The following is an 18749-nucleotide window of genomic DNA, read 5'->3' as shown; positions in this document are numbered from 1 at the left end:
TGAGAACACAGCGTGACTAGACGAACAGGAATGAACAAAAAACACAGGATATGAGCGGCCTACAACTCAATTCATATCTGAACATGTTAGTCAGCGCTTGTCCTTTGTTTCTCCTGTTTTCTTGTCTTCATTCTAGTAGCGCTGTGTTCTGACCAAATACGGTTAGAGCAACACGGCACAGGAGACTGTTGGTGAATGCAGCACTCAGACGAAGCCGATGATATACTCCCTAGCTAATGAGGAAACAACTACGTTTTCATAGCAATGGCTCGGGACCACTGAAACTGCTATGCATACATCACCTATTCGATGGACTTGTATTGCGGATAACTACACTGTCACATGCGAAACTTCAACCGGACAGAGAGATCAGAACACAAAAGTCAGAAGTGCTCTCGTCACATTTTATTATAAAGCGCCTACTGTGAAGGCTTCGTCTTCATAAATACACATGCATCTTTGAAGTCAACACAATCTCGAGAAAAGCACGCGAGATATACACACTAGACATTACATTGCATAGATCTGACAAGACAGAATGGCATTCACAACATGCCTGTCACGTGGCAAAACAACCCTGTGAAACAAAAATGAAATGTAGTCTGTATATTCTCGAAATCTATTCACAGCGGAGAACACGTCATTTTGGCACTGATGCTTCATAATCCCGTCTCGGCTATTCTGCAGACATACACGTTAGCTCTCTATGTCCTCATGTAAAAACATATGTGCAAATAAAACTTACGGTGAATAGCATTCATCAGTGAGCACGATACCATCCCGGCAGTCAAACATCGATGCTTATTTGAGATCACATGTTTCAATGTCAATCAATCAACAATCAGGTAAAATGCGAACAGCACTGGAAGCTGCGCAATAGGCGTGGCGGCCTAAATGCAGTTTCAAAAGCGATGAATCTCTCTAATCGGTCAGTTGTAATGTATTTGTTAACGCTGAAACACGAGGCAGTACTTTGAGTTACAACTGAGTTTGTGGAAACGCCACGGTTCGTGCTCTAGTGCGGCTCCATTGTTATGAACGCATCATTAGATGTAAACACGCGTCCTCAGACTTTAGGCAAGGCCTGCTAATGTTGCATGGCTTGTTGGTATGGTCGGGCAGAAACAGAGTTCAAGACTTGCTCGTTCGGCTCGTTGGTGATGATGCGCAATTAAGACAGGTGCGTGAAGTGAAAGATATCTCTAGTTCATTCCTTCTGTTGAATCTTGGATTTGTTTTTAATTTATGATACTGAATTTGTGCCGAAGCGAAGCGCTGTTAACTAAGCTTCACTTCGAATATTAAAATTAATTAACCAAGGAATGAATGTAATGGTTATTGATTGCAAGCAATGACGAGGGTAATGAGTTTGTGGCTGCGCCTTCCCGATTTATTTTGGAAGTTCCACTCACCGGGGATTCGAAACTGAAAGCAGCGTAAGGACGCTCCGTGATCGGTTTCAGTAACTTGCAAAGCTTCAGATAGCGCACGCTAAGTTGCAACTGCTTTTCCCCTCTTGCGTACCTGCCTTAAACTGGTGGTAAACATCTTCATGGAAGAACATCAAATATTCCACTTCTCTTTCACTGTTTCAAACTGTCGAACCGACTTCTGTTGGCATCAGCTGTACCACCAGCATTCTCGTATAGCAATATCACAATATCACAATCTGCAATCACTCTGCTGTGTAGCCTTGCAAACACAATTCACTGTAGCAGTACAAGAAAGCAAAATGCGTCACCAGTTCGATAGACGTCCCCCAGGACAAGCCTTATGGAGGAAACCGGAAGCATTAGAATGCAGTTGCGAGACCATGAGAGATTTTGCCCCATTTTCCCGAACTTATCCCACTGGCTATGCCATGAATAACGGGACAGATATGTTAAACGTTTTCACGTTGGTAATGCGCCAATTTTTTGTCAGGTGCTTTGCAGTGGATCCCGTTTTATAAAAAACGGTTAATCATTTAAAAGAGTTCGTTACCAGTGCTTCACTTTCACTGCTGCACTTGCGAGTCACAGAATGGCTGTCTCGTCTACCATGTCTTCTCGATTCGCCACAGTTCACCGTAGCCAAAACGCAGGACACCTCACCTCACAAACTCTCATTATGACGCAAAACATACCAGAGGACGACGCAAACATAGCCACTACACGTGGAACATGAACAGGGTCATTCGTCATGCTATTTTGCATGGTGAACACTACACATCACAACACACAAATCACACACAGCTCACCAGAACACTCATCCGCTCACTTTCACAATGGGTGTGCGTGTCTCTCCACCAAAGAAGTTCCAATTTACCCGAGTCCTCAAGCCCACCCACGAGTCTTGAAGGCACTGCTCGAGCTGCTGGTACCCTGTCCCTACAATGTTGGTGGTAGGCGCAGAACACCGAGCGTTGATCATGGCGAAAGCGCGCACAAACACAGCCAGCCGAAGCATGGTACACCCAAGTCAGCAACGTTTTGGCAGCATTCCAGCAACGATCACTTCTCAGTCATGGTCTGATCACAAAGTGCCACGATTCTCAGACACCCCTCGGGCTCCCCTGATTTATATACACACCAGTCACGTCCACGCGGCTCTGTGCAGTTTCATAAATGTCGTGGCTAACAGAACGTCACCGGGGCTTTCTTTGCTGAACACTTTTTATAGCACGCACATCACAAAGGAATTGCTTGTCCAGCAATCTCGAAGTCCGCAGCACAGTTCACTGCTCTTCCACATCTGCGCGGTTTGTCAAATGAGTCTGCCTCCAGGTAGTTCCACCGTTCACAGCACATCACAAACGCACCTGCAGCGAGCCTTTCGGCACGCCAACGGAAGGAAGCACAACTGAATAATCCAGAGCCGAAGGGATCGCCACCGGTTCTGCAGAGTCTCAAATGGACAATGAAGGCCTCTTCTTTCCGTTTCGGTTGGACTTGTGGGACTTGCCGAATACGATGCCGATCATCTTGGACACTGTCATGGCGGCTCCCGCCTTGCGGCGTATTGGCAGCGTCCTGAGTGCCTGCAACGCTCTCGTCTCGCGGATCAAGCTCTGGAAGGCGAGCGATACGCCCACGTAGTTCTCGGCCGCCGACACCTCATAGAACTGTGGATGGAAAAAAAAACAAGGATAGAGGGTTTTAGAGTACCGTATAATATTAGAACGTAACAGTTTCTCGTGCGCGTTAGCGTTGCGTTTTCTACACATCATATGGCGCCGTATATTATGGATCTAAAGGATGGGCCCCGGGCTTCAATATCCCCTGAGACAAGGCGGCACTCTTTCTGACAAATGATTTGATTGTGACCCATGGTATACAAAGGTTACGAAGAAAATTTGAGCACTGACCATATTGGCAGTGTAGTCAGGCGTGCCTTTGAGCACAACGACAGCACAACTGACTACTTTCAATCCCAGTGTCCTCCTTCTAACCCCCTCGCTTTGATGCCACCCTGGATGCGCCCTAGCACCACCATGTGAATAGAAGCCAGAGGGCACGCGGTAAGTCATGCGTTGCCAGCTGTATTCCACTTATCTGCCATGAAAGAAAATATCCAGGGCTAGAATTTTGAAAGAAGCATATTGATGAGACACAGGCAATCGATCCCGGACACCGCGATACAAACTCCGAATAAAATATAACACAATAGGTACCACCTATGCCTGCACATTCATAAAAAATTAAGACAGAGCTATTTATTAGGGCCTATGAAGAAAATGTCTGTATATAAAAAAATATTCATGATGCAGTAATCTGAGAACTAATGAAATCGAACAATGCTGACTTGAAGAATAATGTATTACGCACAAAGAACAAATAAATCCCACCTACAGAGGAAGCATAATTACAGGCTGTTCCTGTAATTCACCCTCTAATGACGGAGGGCTTCCGCTGTAGAGTCCCTCATAATATCGGCAATAGCTTTCGATTTAAACCTTTATCCAGTGCATTTCAGTAGTTTGGCTTAGTTGGTCTGTCGTACTGCGAAATGTACGTAGTAGCGCTGTAAGGACGACGACAGTTAAATGCCGGGCCAACACAGCGTTTCACGTTTTCTCACTACGTGTTTGTGCCTGCCTGTGTAGAGCTACCTAATGTCTCGTCGTTGCCAAGTCCATCGTGTTACTAAGTCAAAATGACCACAGTGACGAAAGCCTATTCCTCGACCACCGCTGATGTAATTTGTCCACTAAACACAAGATCAAGAGCAACACCTTTTCGAGAAAACCACGTACCCGTGTTGCTTCTTTAAATACATATTCGCATTTTGCATTTTTGTATAGTAACCCCAAACAGATTATGTCGCTCATAAATAGTGTAGGGCCGTTACTTTCTCAATAGGTTGACACGTGAGCAGATGCGATGTGATTATTATTATCTTTTTTACTGCTTGCATAAATAGGTATGCCAAAACATCTCCTCCTTCTGTACATTATTCTATAAACTTGTTTCTAGCTAGACGTCTCGGGATCGAGAGAATCGCTAACTAGATTAACGAAAGTGTATGGATGTGCTCAAAGAAATGCACCTAATATTGTCATTAAGTTATCTTTCTGTATTGTTATGTTGGGTCGGCTATATAGGTCAATTACACTGACAAATGGCCTGCTGCAGAGGTTAGGTTGGTACAGGATAGAGACTAGATAGCAAGGCAGATTCCGGAAAATGGGGCAAAGAAATGACGCAGCATTAAAACAACAATGTGCGTTAGGATTACCTGGCAGTGGAAATGTAGCGACGCCTCGTGGCCGTCGTCGACTCCGACTTGGCGACAGTGCTCCAGGTCCCGCTTGTTGCCCAGGAGAATCATGGGCGCCGAGCGAGCCCCGCGCACAGCCACAAGGGTCTCGAGAAGTGCTCGCGCGTGGTCGAAGCTGGACCGCTCGCAGATGCTGTACACGAGCACGAACGCGTCGGCCCACGTGATGTGGTCGTACAGGCAGCCCGTCACCTGTGATCGGCAAGCGAGGACAATGTAAGCAATCTGTCCGCAACATGCAACGTAGCAGTCAAGAGCTCACGAAAACGGTGACGTGGTCCTCCACACGGCTCATGCGTTGAGCGAGAATAGTTCAGTCCTCGTTCGCTCACTATATGAAGGACTCTCTTACCAATCGATCATTCGGTTCTCTGATGAATGAATTCGTCAGTCGTCAATCAATTGATGAATTAACCAGAGCGCACTCTGACTCAGTCCAAACATAGCACGGTAGAAAAGACAGTTCATCACTTGTGTACAAATGACAGAATATCATTTAGACCTTTATAATAAGTCTAGGTACGCCGAAATTGACGTGATTCAATGTTTATTCTGCGGTGAAACCCTGTCGTTTTTTCATGAAATATAGGTCGACGTCATGATGAAACTGTCTACCACCTGTCACATGTTAGCAAATGTGATGCTGTAGCGTATGGATTGTTCGGTCGCCAACGACCCTCATACCAGCCCAATGAATTCTCAACGCTCTACTTGTCTACGTGACCTACAAGCTTGGCGTCCACAAGTGCAGGGTTAACTTCAATCTGGGCGCACCACAAGCAGCCGTATACATGCGAGTTTCTCTGTGCGTGTGTGTCTGTTGGGGAAGAGGATCTTTCTTACATCGACACTCACCATGCAACACGACGAGTCCAGTATTTCGACGTCTGTCGCCACGTTGTCAAATGTCACGTTGTGCCGGTACAGCATGTCTGCGAAACAGAAATTGCATAGGAAAATATAAACGTGTGAGATTGCAGCCATGCTGAGTTCGGTATTTTAAAGGAGCATATTGTACCGGAATTTGTCAAACCAGACCTTCAGGCCTTTATCTGAAGTGGCCTAGAATTTCATTACGACACCTAAATGTTTGACACATTCTAATTCTTTATTTGTGCAGTTTATTTTCACACCATGTCTATTTAAACAGAGCAGCCTATTATTTATTTTTTTCCTGTACCGGTTACGATTGTCGGTGGACAAATTAATTCGTTGCCCTCGCAGAACCACTTTAAATGGCGTTGTGAGGCTTGAATTAGCGTCAACACACGTGACATAGATATCGGTGCCTGCAATTTTTCAAATAAAAGTTTACGTTGCACACGCATTTATAAAAAAAAAATATGACAAAGAAGTCGCAAAAAACATTCACAGGGTCTCTTACATTATCGCTAAGACGACTTGAAAGCGAAAGCCCAAGTGCCGATGCATTAAAGACTGACCCTCTTAATTCGCTTAGTCATCCCCCTTAATTCACTTAGTCTACTTCGCTTATTCATTCCTCTTAATTCGCTGAGTCATCCTCTTAATTCGCTTAATCATCCTCTTACTTCCCTTAGTCATTAATCTTAATTCTATTGCCTTTAACTCGCCTGAGTCATCCACTTACTTCGCCTAGTCATCCTTTTAATTGGCTTAGTCAACCACTTAATTCACTTTATCACCCATCCTAATTCACTTTATCATTCATCTTCCATTGCCTCCAACTCGCCTGAGGGGTCACGTAAACGTTTTTGTACCTTTCGTGTCGTCGACGCATTCTCGCTCAAAGGACTTTGAAGGTCGTCTGAACGATGAGGCATATAAGGCTCTCGCCTTAGTGAACTTAAGTCTGCATTGTAGAAAACTCTTTCGTTTTGGTTTACTGTCTGCTACTTGGGTAAAATTGTTAGAAACCGTTTTATATTTAATTTAGATTTCTTAATACTTAAATCATATAAATCAAAAGAACACTAGCGATTTATTTTCTAAATTCTAGCTTTTAAGTTAGCTTTACCGAAGTGGATCAGGCCAAACAATAGTGTACACTACCAGTTCAAGATATATCTCATGCATATATTCCGATAAAGAAAAAAAACGCGCAGAGCACTAGACGTAATGCTCCTCACCTTTGCTTGAGCTGTATTCTCCTATGTACCGCTTTGTGAGGTATCGCACCGTGACAGCTGCACAAAAAGAAACAAAATAAGCTCAGATAAGGTCACAGCTATTAAATCATACGCAGTTGACTAAACTTAACTGTAATGTTTTATAACATGTACAAGCACCACAAGAATTTAACAATCTTCCACACATCTAAAACACAAATTTAACCAATATCATTGATAAATTATATATAAAAACTTCATAAAAAATCTGTACACGGGAGACGTCGCAGTTAATTAATGTCAAGAAAAAAGGGAGCAATCAAACACTAGATCGATGAGCAACTCCAATGATTAAGTCACTCATGAATGGCTCAGTTAGGAACACTTTATCTACAAATCATGGCACATGCGTACAGCAGAAAGAATATACGAAAACACATTGTTGCCTTGTATATGAGAACAAAGGACAGCAAGGCGAAATCACGCTCACCAGACGCGGAGCGCAATGGAGTTTCTAATTAATGCCTTATAGAACCGTAATCTATGCATGATTTATTTATTTACTAAACCCTTCATCTGCTCCTTCATGGCTGAATTTGAGCACGCTGACAATAGAGATAAAATAATGCATATCAATCACAACGTCAGTCTCACGCCAGACAAAAAAAAATAAGAACAACATATTTCATCCCGTTATTCTGAGGTTATCCGATATAAAACGATTTACATTTCCAGACAGGAAAGCGCCCAATTGGCAGACACCATTCAAATCGAATGCAGTGTTTTGCTTGTTCCGACAGTGGTGTAGAGTCAAGCTTCACAGTAAAAGACAGAGTCAGCACCAAGCTGTGTCGCCACGAACCCACTCTACTTGTTCCACCACCTAGCAACTCCGCTTCCCCACTCGGTCTCGGGTGGAAAGTTCAGTGTCCGGTAACAACGGGAAACATATAAAAATATATCGGGAAAGAGTGAAGGAAAAAAAGATAGAAAGAAACCATCTTGGATCCGCATTGGGCTGCGACCGATTCGCGACAAAAGCGTGTCCTCGTCTCTGCTTCCGCGATGTCACCATACTTCGCCGCATTTTGACCTCCCGCTCGCCCCAAACTCTCTGACCTCTTCGTATGATCTAAACGGAGCGAATAAAGCACAAACGGACAAATAGAACAAAAGATAGCCCCAGAACGTCCCCCGAGACGACGGTGACAGCGTGCGCCCTGCAGCTATTCCAGGCCCCAACTTGCTTAAACTGACAAGCGAGACCGTTTTGTCGCCCACTTAAAATCATGAATTCGGGACCACCCTCCAAGCAACCCGTTCGCCCGAAAAAAAAAGGACTTCAAAAGTGCCCCTCGCAGTCGCTCTACCGAGGTGCTCTGGTGACCGTATGCCGGAGCGACAGCCACAGTCGACTAAAGCGACCACCTATCTGCCTGTCCGGCTGTCCTGGACTAAAGGTGGTCCTTCAAATAGCACGACTTCTTTTTGCTCGCTACCGTACTCTTCTTCGGAGTCCAAGGGACACCCCCCCCTTTTTTTACAGCAAGCCCCCAGTTCGCTCTGCTTCGTAAAATTTCCCAAACACCGCGACGCATTGGATGCGTTATCTGGGCGTTCACGCGTGGCCCGTGAGGGTCCACCTGGTCTATCGTGGCTGCAAGATTGGAAGACAGGTGGAACCGACTACCTTACTTTCTGTTACTTTCGTTCACTTAAACGAGGTCGGCGCCTAGTTCGCCTAGAAATACTGCGGCACGGTAACGCTGTATCCGCATAGGATTTTATTTTCCTGACTACCTCACTAGTCCTAGACTGTATATTCTTGAATACGAGCCCTTGCGCCCAGGCTAGGCCAAGCTTTTGATTCGGAAGAACTGCGCAGTTCCCACTATAGTTAGGGTACACATGCTGTCGTACAGTGGGCGTTCGAGCACTAACAAAGAGAAAGGCAAAGCACGGCGTATTCATTGCGTACAGTCCGCTGTTCAAGTTCACAATATGTCATATGTGTCCTCGACAGGATTGTAATGTGACAGAGACCAATAATTTTAAAATAAGCCTAGTACTTGATGCAGATCTTGTGTCGTTGTGTTATCGTTGGATAAAGACAGTCAGTGGTGTTTCATATTAACTGTAGTAGAGACATGTGTCGATGATGCTCCTTAAGTAGGCGTTGTAAGGAGTAGGTGCGGAGTGTCAGTTGATCAAGGTCGTAATACGTTTGTAGGCAGCAGTAGTGGATAACAGCATCGGAAGTGTACACGCATGTCCTTGGGCGCGGGAAGTCTTTGTTGATGTCGATGGATAAATCATCGAGTGAGAATCACGCCATAATGTATTACAGTCGCTCAAGTGTAGCATGAGTTACCTGCGAGATTTTTATTTTTTTTTTTATTTTTCTGGCTCGACATATACGTAGTTCTCGCTTTCCGATTTTCCCATACTGAAAGTTTGACCACGATATACGAATGTCAAATTTTTAGCGAGAACCTGAAGTTTCTCATTCTTCCCACAGTTTAACCGTTGTGTTTCTGTTTTCCTGTTGTACTTCCGGTAGCTCTGACCACTTCCGATTATTCCAGAGCGACACTGAAAAACGCTACCCAACGCGGAAACCAACAGCGTTCTGCAGAACAACTTCCCGTGCCTCGTAGTACGCGTCGTAACTTACGACACTTCAGGCCCCGGTTCGACCGGACGGTTACGGACACTGCTTTCGGCAACCGTCCTGCATGGCATTTATCTTGCGCCGAGCCGCCAATGGAGCAACTGCGGACATTCTTCGAAACTGACAACACAATTTGATCGTACGTTTTCCAGCCGCTAAGCTCTCTGGGAACCGGTACCAGCGTAATCCTCACTGCCATTGTTCCATCGCGCTGGCGACGTCCTACTAGCGAGTTGACGTCTTGAGCAGATATCGCAGCCCGTTTCCGGCATCCGGCTAGCACTGCATTTGACGCTGAGTCCTGCGATGAATAGGAAGCCACAAATTTCATGTTGAGGTGCGCGATCGAGCGCCTTTTCCGTGGACCGAATCGTTTTGACGTTGACCAGATCATTTGTTGGGCACTTCTTGATCGAGTGTTTAAGTCAGGACACGTTCTTCGAAGTGAATTTGTCATTTATTTAGCCGGTGTTGTGATAATAACCTTGCAATTCCAAAATACACTTCCCAGTGAAAGAAACCTGTAACTCGTTCACCTTTATTTCTGGCTTACGAAAGTGGATTTGTACAAAAAAAAGAATACAATCAAGTGTTATGTCTTCAAACCGAATTAGTTAAAAAATACTCAATTATTAAATGGTTCGCTGAGCTATTCAGAAATAAAAACTCGCTCCAGCGGGTCCACAACGCTACTACAGGTTATGGTTTATAGGTTCCCGTGCGTAAATAAAAATGCTGACGCATAAAACTAAGCGTACCTCATATGATACTTTGGGTATTACATGGTTAACCCTGAGCACATAAACTTCGAAACTTTCAAGGTAATCAATTTAAATTCGATTCAATTACGAGTATTAATCTAAAGTTTCGCAGATGGCAGCGCTATAAGTAGTTTGGTATTCCCTTCTCGTCCCTCTCGTCATATTGTCTTAATTATCAAACAAACGTACGCAAAATAGGTACGCAAAGGCTGGCACGGCGAGAAGGCACTCGTCTAGTTTGCTGACCTGTGTTGCCTGACCGTTATAATGATGTGACAAACGAGTAGAATTAAAACAAAAAAAAACTAAAATTTGCGAGTACGGTCGCGTTAAAGCCATATGAGGGTGCCCGTAGATGCAATAACATTAAAGTAGTGTTTAATTCCAGCAAGAGATATCCAAGTGAGCCACGTCAGAACATCTAATGTCTCGTTTTTCTGTGGATTATAAGGGGCAGTTTGCAGAACTCAGTCTATTCCTTAGTGTATGGCTTGATTTCTGGCGCTATGGCCAAGAGTCCAGCCTCGATTTGCGCCGCTTTTATCCGTCAGCCACTTTCTGTGCCAGCCTGTCAAACAACGCATCCCGCCCAGCAAGTGTCGCACTAACAAAGAGAAGTCTGCTTGTCGAAACGTTGGCTCCGCAAGTAGACGCTTTCCATGTTTAGCCACTGTCCATCGCCTCGTAAGAAAAAAAGAGAGATTTTCACAAAATATGCCTTCGGGATGCGGACCTAACACGAAATGTTGGAGTTAAATTGGCACTTCGTATTATTTGCCTACGACCCCAACTAGCTCTACGTACAGCTAAGACATCACGGTTATTAGGACTACCACGATGTCTTTTCTCTTTATTGTTTCGCCAACGTCTAATGTACGCAACAGTTTCGCACTAAAAGAGGGTTGATGCTATCCCATAATATCGACGTGGTTGGTATTTCCCTGTAGTATCAGCCACGTTGATCGATCACACATGTAATTACAAAATGGTACCCTGTGCAAACCGTACCCGGGGGGCATTTTCAAAGGACGAGGCTAATCATGGTATAGATTTGTGTGTGTGTGTGTGTGGGGGGGGGGGGGGGGGGAGGGGAGGCGCTGTGTAGTTCTAACTATCCTTGGATCGGCACTCCGACTGCGGAAGTGTAAATGGCTTCCGGGATCACACCCGGAAATGGTCGCGAATGGAAGCTGTTAGCCGAAACAAACAATTATAGATATCATTAAACTGATAGCACTCCGCTTAGGTCAATCAACGCAAAGTTATAATGGCAGAAAGACGAACTCCAACACTTCCACAACGATTTCCCAACGTGACGTAATGTCATAACTTCCATAACTAAATATAATAGTGTCTCCACAAAATGTGTGTAATTTTAACCTTCCAGCGCCCTCTCTCACTAAAAAGTTACATTATACACTACTATATATCTATGTTTTTTTCTTTCCCGTAGTTCCAATGATTTGCGTATGCCTGTGTTTTTGTTGTGGTACTTAACAATACAGTTTTCCTTCTTGCTGTTTTTCATCGCGATCCATGGAATTCTTTTAAAAAGCTTTATTTGGCTACCTGTTTTCGTTTTGCTGTTGTGACTTTTCATAGCTAAGATTTTGCGCCACCCGCCATACCAAATACCAAAGGCCAAAATGTCTATAATAGAGCTAATGCACCTACTCTTAGAGGAAGAAAGAAGACGCGCATCCCTCGTTTCATGCTGTACTTTTATCGCTAAGTTGTAATTACGAATGGTAGCGACAGAAAACTTCTGGTTGACATTTTTTTTTTCGATAAAATCGCGCTCAAAGGACCGTTGGAGCCAATGCTTTGAAATTTGGATGTGATGTTGCGCCTTGCTAAGAGCGCAACATTTGGCCATTATCATGGTGGACATTTCTCGGTTTTGAGAGACTTCGTCGGCGCATCGTCTCTGGGAGGCTCTCCAGTACCAAAGACCAGAGACGTACTTTGTACAGTTGAACCTTGGGAGAAGTTGTGGAGGGTTCCCTGGACCGTCCATCCAAAACGGATTTCAACGGCAGTAACTTGAGGCGATAATTGAGATTCGACCGCGCATTACAGGACAGCATTCCCGTATACCTTCGAGCTCGACCCCACTGCCTCTAGAGGCCTAGAGTGTTTTTGAGGCGACTCAATCCAAGGCAGCAAAAAAGTGCAGTAGGTAGTATGTAAAGTAATTTGAACACGAACTTAGCATACAAACTCATGACCCCGCAACAATATGCACTTCGGTGCAGAATGCGCTAACGAGCGTTAAACGTGGACCTTTGTGAATTTCTACAAGTTGATGTGTCCCATAATACTCTGAAAGTGCTGGCTTCTGGGAATGCATTTCGGTTGCCACAAACAGACAATTCTGTGGAGTACGAAGCCGACGTCGTGGAGATCGTACCATTGTTCTTCACTAGATCGCATGCAGTGTCACCTGTGAAAGCCTTATCCTGTCGTGGTGATTGAGATCGCACTAGCCTGAATTCGGATTTTTTTCTGGATGTGGGAAGCTTCCGAGGTTAGTCGTGCATGTTCATCTCTGTTATTCGCCTTAATGCTGAAATATGCTGTGTGTGACTGTCTTTTTTTAACAATAAAATAAAAGATTTCGCGCTTTCAAATTTCTTTCTCTTGCCAACATTTTGCAACACGATGAAATTGATTAGTCCGCGTTGTTAAGTAAGTCACGCCGTGCCTTTCATCACGCGGCTGTTCAAGAAAGAAAACGAGAAATCACCGTTAACATTCGCACATTGTCAACACATGCAGAAGCTACTACACACATATCGTTCGATTTTGGGCTATCGTCGGCAGCTAAATCTGAGTACAAATCAGGCAAACAACGATGCCAAATGAACCATGAAAAATACGAAACCAAAAAAACAGAATATTATTCCGAAATTTTGGCGAATAGTCGCTGTGAACGCTGAATCTCCACTTAAACTGCTTAAAGAATAATTAAACTATTGGCCGGCCGGATAAGCAATCAGGTTATAATGCATTTTATCATTTGTGCATCCCTTAATCTACGCGCTTTCCAACTCCCTTTCCTGCTGAAGCCATGTACAAACGGGCCGAAATGCGCGCTTGTTCTCGACCCTACACGGCCAAGACGAAGTCAGAAAGCTAAGAGAGCACTACGTTCTTCGTGAGATTCAGCTCGCCCATCCCAAGAAGGGGTGGGTATGTTTGTATGCCAGTGATGCGCACTCCTTTCCATCGCCATTCCTGACATACCAGCGGTTATTGCCTGCCACGAGGTCTCCCACCTCACCCAGGTCGAGTGTGGACAAGCCGAGTACCCGGCAGGAACACGATATTCGTGGGCCGAAACGGGTGTCATGTTTTGAAACGCCGCAGGGTTCCTCTTTCACGTTTTCTGTGTTTAGTTTTCGTGTTTGTTGTTGTCTTCTTCCTTTTAGCAATTCGATTCGCTGGAGGCCCCCCCCCCCCCCCCCGTCGATTCAAGCCTTGTTCCTGTCAGAAGGATTGTACAGGTAGGGGCCGGTCGCCTGGACGACCCGAAGCTCGCCACAGGGGTAGCAGAATAGGCCTGGCCTTAGCTGCCTGTATTTGTGTTTCTAATCGAAAAGTGCAGTGGCCTGCATTTCTTACTCCCGATAGCAGTAAATGACATACGATTTTCTACCTGAATACAGCATTTCCGTGCATCTTAGCAGCCGAGTGGTCCGAACGACAGTGCACTTTGTGACAACGAGTACAAGTGGTCGAGGTGTAGTGTGATGTTGCAACAGGCGGGGTTAGCCTGGCAATACTTGCCAGCGCATCATAATGGCTAGAGAATCTGTAACACGAATGGTTACATAAGGAGCGCAGCACTTGTATCGTGATAAAAAAAAAATTGGGGATCGATATCATTCTGGTCCAGAGTCCTCACGTCGGCAAAATTGATCGAACGTTGCTTGCTTTTTAAACATTTCTTTTAACCAGTCACTAAGTGTTCAATAAAAACCCGCCGTGGTATAATAAAAATATTTTGTCAAGATGCTATCGCAACAGAAAGATGAGTTATAAGTTTTTCGCAGTTACGCCACCATATAGAATTCGATTTAAAATTTGCTTATAGCGTTTTGGCCCCATGAAATACGAACATGCGGTTACACCGCCTGTACAGCACTTAAAGGGCACTCTTTCTCCCCAGCTCAAATTTTGGAGTGTCAAATTTGTTTTGGAAGCCTTATCACACAGCCTTAAATCGACATGTCTGCGTTAGCTGTGGTCTGGCCAACTTTTGACCAATTCTGCATTATTCAACTGTAAAGAACGGAACTTGGCACTCGGCGTTCATATCTCGTGCTAGACCGTTATCATACACATACGCTGGTCCAAGATATTGAAAAAAAAATGTAGTGTAAGTGTAAAATCATTGGCGCCTGATGTATTTGTAAAATGTACCGTACATACAAAGTTCTTGCATGTTTTCAGTTATTAGAAGGACGTAGCAAATTGCGCACTACGTATGCGAGCACGAACTGGGATCGATAAGTATGCCGTAAAGGAGCAAAACACATCGCGATATGTGATTTCATTAATGATATGATTACTATTGGGAACCTGGCACAGGCGTCGTTCGGCAACCATTGTAACCGTGGTTAACACGGGGATATTTCCGTTATTTGGCATGAATTCTTCATGTAAATAGAGTGCATTTGTCCAATTGAGCTCGCTGCAAGCCTCACACCATTTATGCAGAGCTGCTAAGCGTTTCACATATATAACTAGCTCATTTCATTGGGAAACCTTCTGTGTGACTCAACCAGCACACTTTCAATTACGTGCACGGCTACTTTTAGTTGGTGTCTCGTAAATAACCCTCACCACCAATAACTATTTCTGTATTCTGCACTACTACGTTTATTTGCAGTGCTCTGAAAAGTGTAAAATGCAAAATTTAGGTGATCCATGAGATTGATTGTCTCTGTAAAATGTATTTGCAACAAACGTGAGATTAAAGAAGATTGATACAAAAGTATGCAAGGTCGCTGACAGCAGGACGAACCTTGTGAGGGCAAGTCCGAGCAGTACTGCCCGTGATTTCCATTTTGTGAAAAGCCATAGCGGTGGCGCACGTTGACTACAGCGCCAGCATTTCCTGTATTACAATAGTAGGACACCAGGTTTATGAATAAACAGTAGGAGAAAGAGAAGTTTCAGACCGCAATCAACCTTCCAACAACGGGAATTATCTTCCTCGAGGCTTCCCTTGACGAAGAGAAGTACATTTAGCGATACTTTGGCTCTGGATTGATGCTTCCGTAGTTATTGGCTCACTGCTCATCACCTTAATAGTCTCTATGTTTATGTGATCCCGTAGTCATTTGCTTTTTTTAAGGGCAGTTTCTTCAAGTCTTCATGATATCTGTCGCATCACCTCCGTCGTCATGTTCCCTTGGCGGAAAAAGTCGTCAGGAAATTCCGTTTCTCCCGAACCAGGATTGCACGAAAGGTCAGCGACATGTTACCACGACAGTGTACGTAATGTTAGGCAGAGTCATCGTCTGTATGGAGTACTAGTGTAGAAACCAAAAGGAAAATTAATTTTGCAGTTTATTCACGAGCACGGGGCACGGGCCGAGTTGATAACAAACTGCATTTTTCAAGTTGAAAATATTCAAGGCTCTTTCAAAGCCGCTAATTCGTGCACCGCTTGAAAGCCACTTGGCCGAACGTATTCTCCAAGTGCAAGAACCTTTAGGTGGAAAGAACCGGTCGCCAATGACGGGTGCTGTGGCCTCGATTCTGGAACAAAACGACTGCTTGACGTTATTCTACGCACTGCGCACCAATGCTAGCCAGTGATTGCGTTTTGAGCGGTAATGAGTTAACTGGAATGCATCTTAGCAAGTTTTTACCCTTGATGTGTCCTTATTAAAGCGAGAACCCATTTGTTGGCACGCTTTGTGAGCCGATTCGGCCGCGCTCTTGCCTTTGCGATGGTGCCAGGAGAGCAATTAGTTTCGCACGGGTGAGCAACCGGTAGGGTTGAAATGAAGCTTAAATGAGTTCCTAATGAAGGCTCTCCTAACGAGCAGTCAGTTTTTACCTGCCTCAGATTTATTTTGCTTCATAAATTCAGTTTTCCCCATCCGCCTAGCAGAGGTTCTGAAGAGGACCATTAAGAATCTCAATAAACAACCCTTTCCCATGGTGGCTCGGCGAATTCGTAGCATAACTCGCAGATGAACTGTGACAGCCTCAATAACACCTAGATTAGGGCTGTCCTGAGGAATATTACTTTTTTTCTCTGCCATTAATTTTCTTGGTGAACTTTGTTTTGAATCAAATGTCCATAGCAGCAGTGCAGGTTGCACAGGAAATCCAAAGAAAAGTAGTTCCACCTGACTGGCTAGTCTGATTAATGTATAAACATGTTTACCATTTCTAATGGTATAAATGAATGATCAGCTGTTTTTGCAGCTCCTTTCCAGAATGCTTTGTCACTTTGTCTTACCTAAACTCAATCAAGCTGTGGTTTTCACGACACAGTGAGTCCGAAAGAAGTAGGGTAGCCCAGATTAACTATATCAAAGTGTAGCTAAACATTGCAATGACGCTCATATAACATGCCGCCATTTGTATTCCTGTTCACTCACAGTAATGAAGGCGAGAAAAGAGCCGTTACAATGACAAACAGTGTCGATGATATTGTTACGTGGAAGCACGTAGCAACATGAACATATCTGCCATCTAGAGCGTTTTCAGTGTTGTCAGGCTTTTGCAAAAATGTGGCGTTCTTTCAGATGCTAATACCCGGAGCGATTTTTAAGGCGGCTTCCTTAGCGTGCACGTAATTCATCTCTTCGTCAGCGTCGTCAAAAACATTACGCATAATACTTAGCACGCCGACTTGTAGCCAGCTTAATTTTCTTCATTCCTGTTCCTTCTACTGCTTTATAATTTACTCCAGTTTAACTACCGGGCGCTTTGACACTAGCGCCAGTTTTTAAATGCCATTTTCAAAGGCCAGTTTAATATTCCGGCTATTATTTTCCCCAAAAAGCACGCTTTCTGTACTGCATGACAAAACTAAATGGGCCACCGATGCATTTCGTAGCCGATATATCGGTGACGAACAGTCTTAAACAGTTTTAATTATTAGTATTCCTTCTAGATGACCGTGTTCAGGACAATAAGTGGCTTCCTTTCCGCGACGGCATCATTCGCTCTGCACTAAATTATCATAAATAATTTGTGAGCTATGGCTAGCGTACTAACGAACATTGCTTGTTTGTTGGACAAGCCTACGTTGTAAGCTCGTCCAAGCCATCCACCTGAAGAGCCGAAGGTGCCTTGTCACACTAGATACTTTAGAAGCTCTCTTGCAGATATCATGCGTGATGTTGAAGTGCGTCTCAGCAAAAGGTCTCTACTACAAAATCAGAGCAGGAATTCAACATAATTTCGATTGCGAGTTTTCTACTGCTTTATTTAGAATAAACGGGTAAAGAGTAAAGGGGTCGCGAGGTATAACTAGCCAGTAAGGAATTCCTCAGGTCGCTCTGACGTTATGGGGCTGCCTGAGCATGTTCATAGGAGAGAGGACTAAATCTACGAATAAATACGCAGCACGCCTCAACCTCCTACTTTGAAATGAGGACGGGGTAAACTACAAGAGAAATGTCAGCCAGTAATAAATGTGCGTAATATATAACACCATAGGCTTACGGAAGCCGTTTACGTGGCCTTAATTTTTTTTCTTATAACAAAACTTATTTGCTACACGAACCCATCCATGTCTTCGTGGCTCGTGTTGGACTCTTTTTTTTTTCATGATAACGTCAAACGTAACTAGCGCATAGTTAACTAACTAGTACCTGCGGCGACGAAGAAAACGTGCTGCTGCCTACTGCACACGAGAAGCCTGAAAATTCCACAAAGACACTGTGAATGCTCCGTGTGCATAAAACACGTTTTATGGGTGAACGTAAAATGCACGGAGCGCAGTGTACATTCCACTAGAACCGTAGTTTATACAGGGCGTATGTGCTACTGGTGCTGACGAGGAATCGCAAAGCTCCCTGAATGAACATAAAACCTGCATATTGAGGTCGCATTTAAACGAGGCCTCCTTTTTGCCTATGTCTGGGCAAGATGCAAAAGGCGCTGACTGAACGTGCTTTAGTAAAAAAAAATATTTAGCTTTCTATGTGCTTTTAATCACCTTCGCGACAAATACCGCACAAGCTTGTACTCAAAATACTGGCTCTATCTATGGCGTGGAGCGCGTGGAGTTTCGTGTATTCTATTCAAAGTCACTCTTCTCTTCAACAAACCTACGCATGCCTCATAAAGTCATTCGCGAATCGGAAGTTCACTCAAATGAAGCATGCGCTACAGAAACAATAGACCACAGAGAAGCTTCTTCTTGTAAAAGTGGGTGCTTGTTTCATGCTTAAATTTCAGGATTTCTCGCATCCCCCCTTCCCCTCTGTGCAGAGTATG

At 44.3% G+C, this 18749-nt stretch overlaps 1 protein-coding gene across 1 annotated transcript in view; it reads right to left on the bottom strand.

Annotated features, from left to right (window-relative positions):
• Positions 1-390: 390 nt before the first annotated feature.
• The window catches only part of LOC119464130 (ras-related and estrogen-regulated growth inhibitor-like protein), a 62017-nt gene continuing 43658 nt past the window's right edge, over positions 391-18749 (bottom strand). Inside the window, exons 3-6 of the mRNA XM_037724966.2 lie at positions 6867-6923; positions 5614-5690; positions 4717-4950; positions 391-3103 (exon numbers count right to left, since the gene is read on the bottom strand). Of these exons, the coding sequence (XP_037580894.1) occupies positions 2888-3103; positions 4717-4950; positions 5614-5690; positions 6867-6923 (584 nt within the window). The 3' untranslated portion in view covers positions 391-2887. The remainder of the gene's footprint in view (positions 3104-4716; positions 4951-5613; positions 5691-6866; positions 6924-18749) is intronic.

This window comes from Dermacentor silvarum, chromosome 9 (genome assembly GCF_013339745.2).
Source record: "Dermacentor silvarum isolate Dsil-2018 chromosome 9, BIME_Dsil_1.4, whole genome shotgun sequence".
NCBI classification, from domain to species: Eukaryota; Metazoa; Arthropoda; class Arachnida; order Ixodida; family Ixodidae; genus Dermacentor; species Dermacentor silvarum.
Note: the sequence above shows the minus strand (reverse complement) of the source record. Positions and strands in the feature narration are given on the sequence as shown.